Raw genomic sequence first — 5201 nt, forward strand, 5'->3', positions numbered from 1 at the left:
TCCTGTCTCCTCCTCCTGCCTCCATCTGACTCCTCCTGTCTCCTCCTGCCTGCATCTGACTCCTCCTGTCTCCTCCCACCAGATGTTCAACATGTTTCAGAGACAATGTGGAGACGGTCGGTGGTTTGATTCCAAGCAGAACCTCAGAACCTTCGACCCGCCTCCATCGGGTCAGAACCGGCTCCAAGGATCCGATCAAGACCCCAAACCTCCTGGAGGACTGAAAACATAAATCTGAGCCCAAATGAACCCAGAACCACACAAAGTCTCAGAACCTGAACCTGGTTTTCTGAGCCCAGTGGATCAGGAACCAGAACCTCACAAAGACCGGACAGGTTCTTCATGTTCTGACCCAGAAGAACTCCGTCCTATTACCTGGAGCTCTGAGTGTTTGTTCCGTCTCTTCAGAACCTTCAGGGAGGACATCGGGCCTTGTCTCACAGAACCTCCTGACAGGGACCGGCAGCGCTGCCTCAACGGACCCTCCTCCCGACTGCAGACCTGCAGGATCCAAAGAACCGGATTCACTGTCAGAACCAGGAGTGGACCTTCAGGTCTACTGGAGGTCAGAGACAGAAGGACAGGTCAGAGTCAGTCTGTCTATGACCTGTCCTGTCTCAGACCAGTCCTTCTGTCCCAGACCCGTCCTTCTGTCTCAGATCTGTCCTCCTGTCTCAGACCAGTCCTTCTACAGTATCTCAGACCAGTTCTCCTGTCTCAGACCAGTCCTTCTGTCTCAGACCAGTCCTTCTGTCTCAGACCTGTCCTTCTGTCTCAGACCCATCCTTCTGTCTCAGACCCATCTTGTCTCAGACCAGTCCGTCTGTCTCGGACCTGTCCTTCTGTCTCAGACCAGTCCTTCTGTCTCGGACCAGTCCTTCTGTCTCAGACCAGTCCTTCTGTCTCAGACCTGTCCTTCTGTCTCAGACCTGTTCTTCTGTCTCAGACCCGTCCTTCTGTCTCAGATCTGTCCTCCTATCTCAGACCAGTCCTTCTACAGTATCTCAGACCAGTTCTCCTGTCTCAGACCAGTCCTTCTGTCTCAGACCAGTCCGTCTGTCTCGGACCTGTCCTTCTGTCTCAGACCTGTCCTTCTGTCTCAGACCTGTCCTTCTGTCTCAGACCTGTCCTTCTGTCTCAGACCAGTCCATCGCTGACCCGTCCCTCCATCTGTCTCTCACCAGAGCGTGGAAGGAGGACACGGTAAAGACCCCCAGGCGTCCCAGCAGGGTCTTGGAGGTCCGGCTGGCCACGGCCAGGAGGCTCTTCGGGTTCGGCGGTTCGCCGCCCTGCAGGCTGGACAGGTAACACCTGAGTCTGAAGAGGTCCAGGTTCAGTTTCTCCAGGTTCTGCTCCCACTGCTGGATCTGAGGACAGAGACCAGAGACATATGGGGTCTCTCAGAGATGGGGTTGGAGAGGATCCTCAACTACTACCACGCCGAAGTTTAGCTCATATATGTCAGAGCTTTAGCTGTTTGTGTTTTTTACTTGATTAGCTTCACTCACAGATCTGTTCAGAGCTCAATAAAACCCGGTTCCCCCTGAGGTTCTGATGGGCCCAGTCCCCTCTGACCTGGTTCTGCACGGCCCGGCGGTTCTTCTGCTCCTGGATGATTGACAGCTGCAGCTCAGCCATCTTCTTCATCTTCCCGTCCGTGTCGATCCGGTGCAGCAGCGAGCGGCTCCAACGGCGCAACAGCGGCAGCGTGTCCCGGTTCCCCTCCCGTCGGGCCATCAGGGCGGCGCCGGCCGAGTGGACCGCTGTGACCCAGTTCTCCAGGTCCGTCTGGCTGGAGGCCTGGACGGGTCAGAGCCAGAAACAACGAGTCGGACTAACGACAGGAAGTAACAAGCGAGTCATCAGGTCCACTCATGATCCTGTTGATCCACGAGTGGACCTGTCCACCGGTGGACAGAACCTGTCCACAGGGACAACGGTGGACAGGTCCAGAACCTGAAGGTAAAAATTTATAAAATATTTATGATTTATGAGGAAGAAACAGAAAAAAGATCTTTAGACTATTTAACTTTTATTTCAGATTTTATTTAATATTTATGAGAATTTATTAATTTACTTCTTACAAAAACTGAATTTGATCAAAAATCTAATTCTGTTTTAACAAAGAATTAGTAAACAATTAAAAAATATAATAATAACAATAATAATAATAATAATAGTTGTTTTTGTTGTTAATATTATTTTTAGCATTATTTTATTATTATTATTATTATTATTGTTAATAATGTTAATAACGTTGTTAATGTTGTTGTTGTTTTATCCAGAGGTCTGAAATATACATGCAGGTCCAGATATGTCCAACAGGTCCACCGTGAGCTCAGAGTGAGGACAAAGTCCTCGTCCTTCACTGTACCGGAGGCTGCACGGATGTTGGAGTCAGTCTCCCCACCATCACAGACATCTACACCTCCAGATGCAGGAAGAGGACCACCTGCATCATGAAGGACCACACCCACCCAGCACACACACTTTTTGTCCCACTCCCCTCAGGAAGGAGGTTGAGGAGCATTAAGTGTAGAACCACTAGACTGAGGAACAGCTTCTACCCTGAGGCTGTTAGACTCATGAATCTCTAACTAGAATAATCACTGTGAAAAATCATATCATGTTGCTGCTGATCTGTATCATGTTGCTGCTGATCTGTGTTATGTTGCTGCTGATCTGTTTCATGTTGGTGTGTTCATTCGTGCTCACTCAGACTCATGTTCGTGCTGCTGTTCGGTGGAATGTTTTTATGCTGTTAGTGTATATTTAGTTGATGTTTTTCTTAGTTCATGTCTTTGATCTTGTTACTGTTTTTCTTTTACATTTTATTGTTGGATGTAACTGGGACCCTGAGAACATATTGTCGTAAAGAATCTCTGACTCCAGCACCACAGCATGATGCTGCCACCACCGTGCTCCACAGCTGGTTCAGTGTTTGCGGTGGACTCCTCCAAATGTCCTTCTTGTCCAAACAGCTCAAATTTTGTCCCATCTGACCACCATGTGGACAGTTTCAGGTTTCAGTCTTGAAGATTCAAGAGTTTCTTTCTTCGTGGTGATGTGGACGGGGACACTGATGGACAGGAACACTGATGGACAGGAACACTGATGGACAGGGACACCGATGGACAGGAACATTGGAGGGCAGGGACACAACACTGATAGATAGGGATACCGGTGGACAGGGATACTAATGGAATGGGACACCAGTGGACTGGGACAATGGAGGATGGGGACACAGAGACATGGGTGGACAGGGACACTGGAGAACAGGGACACTTGAGCTCAGGGACATTGGTGGACAGGGACACTGGTGGACAGGGACAGTAAAGGACAAACACTGGTGGACAGGGATAGCGGAGGACAGGGAGAGTGGAGGACAGGGACAGTGGAAGGCAGGGACACTGATGGACAAGGAAACTGATGGACAGAGACAATGGAGGATAGGGACAGTGGTGGAAATGGACAGTCGTGCTCAATCAGGTTCTTGGTGGGTCCTGGGATGTCCCTGAATATCTGGACCACTTTCTTCGTCTGAGGGGACAGACTGTCTCCTTGTCCAAACGTTGACATTTTGTTTTTTTCTAAAGTTTAGAATCTGAAGCTTTTTGTTTGTTTTTAGTCTCAAAACTTTTTGTTCAACTGGTTTTAAACTTTAATTCTCCTCCTCAGGTCTTCGGTCCGATCAAACTACCAGCTGCAGTCGATCATGATCACCAACAGGAAGTTCAGAGGCCTTTTCAACATAAAAGACCTTCTAGTGATGAACCTGTTTTATAACTAAGAGAAAATAAACAACAATTCAGCCTGAAACAAACAAGAAATTATTAAAAGCCTGAACGTGCGTGGAACCCTTCTGCACCTTCTAATTGATTCCTGGAACACAGAAACAATAAATATCCTCTGATTTCAGATTGTCCCTGAAGTAAGCATGGCTCTCAGAAGCTGTCGGAGTGTTTACTCGCTCCTCGTTCGCAGCGATTAGCTGCGAGTCACGACTCCATTAGGAGGCCTTCAGGGACTTCGGCTCCTTCAGCTGCTGACACCTTCACTGCCCCTGATTTAAGTCTGTAAACACCAACGACGGCGATGAAAGCAGCCGAAGTCACTCCAGGGACACGGAGGAGCTCCCTGAAGTCGTAAACCTGAAGATCTCAGAGATAAATGTTGAGGTCAAAGGTCAACGATGGAGCGGACAGCAGGAAGAGATTCTTAGCTAAAAAGAAATTATACAAATTATTTTAAAATATTAAATATTATTTAAAATATCTAAAATATTCAAAACACTAATTAACAGGGAGGAGAAATGTTGACGAATATTAAAGAAGCAGCAATAAAACGTTTCTAAACAGCAGCTCAGAGGCAGAACAACAACAGTGTGGTGTGGTGCGTTCAGGGACATCTCATGGTGTGATGCACTCAGGGACATGTCACAATGTGGTACGTTCAGGGACATGTCGCAGCGTGATACTTTCAGGGACATTTCACAGCTTGGTGCGTTCAGGGACATCAGAGTGTGGTGCGTTCAGGAACATGTCAAAGTGTGGTGCATTCAGGGACAGGTCACAGCATGGTGCGTTCAGGGACATGTCACAGCCTGATGCATTCAGGAACATGTCAAAGTGTGGTAAATTCAGGAATATGTCACAGCGTGGTGCGTTCAGAAACATGTCACAGCGTGGTGCGTTCAGGGACATGTCACAGCGTGGTGTGTTCAGGGACATGTCACAGCGTGGTGTGTTCAGGAGCATATCACAACATGGTGTGTTTAGGGACATGTCAGTGTGGTGCGTTCAGGGACATGTCACAGAGTGGTGCATACAGGGACATATCACCGAGTGATATGTTCAGGGACATGTCACCACATAATGCGTTCAGGGACATGTCAGTGTGGTGCGTTCAGGGACATGTCACAATGTGGTATATTCAGGGACATGTCACAGCGTGGTGCGTTCAGGGACATGTCACAGTGTAGCGCGTTCAGGGACATGTCACAACGTGGTGCGTTCAGGGACATGTCACAACGTGGTGTGTTCATGGACGTCACAGCGTGGTGAATTCATGGACGTCACAGCGTGGTGCATTCAGGGACATGTCACAGTGTGATGCCTTCAGGGACATGTCACGGCGTGGTGCGTTCAGGGACAAAGCGTGGTGCGTTCAGGGACATGTCACAGCGTGGTGCAATCAGGGAT

The 5201-nt window shown here is 48.6% G+C and overlaps 1 protein-coding gene across 1 annotated transcript in view; it reads right to left on the bottom strand.

Moving 5' to 3' along the window:
* Window positions 1–5201, bottom strand: part of LOC119417978 (T-lymphoma invasion and metastasis-inducing protein 2-like) — a 24165-nt gene that overhangs the window by 16230 nt on the left and 2734 nt on the right. The window contains exons 5-7 of the mRNA XM_037685224.1: window positions 1576–1800; window positions 1182–1367; window positions 376–501 (exon numbers count right to left, since the gene is read on the bottom strand). Of these exons, the coding sequence (XP_037541152.1) occupies window positions 376–501; window positions 1182–1367; window positions 1576–1800 (537 nt within the window). The remainder of the gene's footprint in view (window positions 1–375; window positions 502–1181; window positions 1368–1575; window positions 1801–5201) is intronic.

Source organism: Nematolebias whitei, chromosome 12 (genome assembly GCF_014905685.2).
Source record: "Nematolebias whitei isolate Nwh7 chromosome 12, NemWhi1, whole genome shotgun sequence".
Lineage (NCBI taxonomy): Eukaryota > Metazoa > Chordata > Actinopteri > Cyprinodontiformes > Rivulidae > Nematolebias > Nematolebias whitei.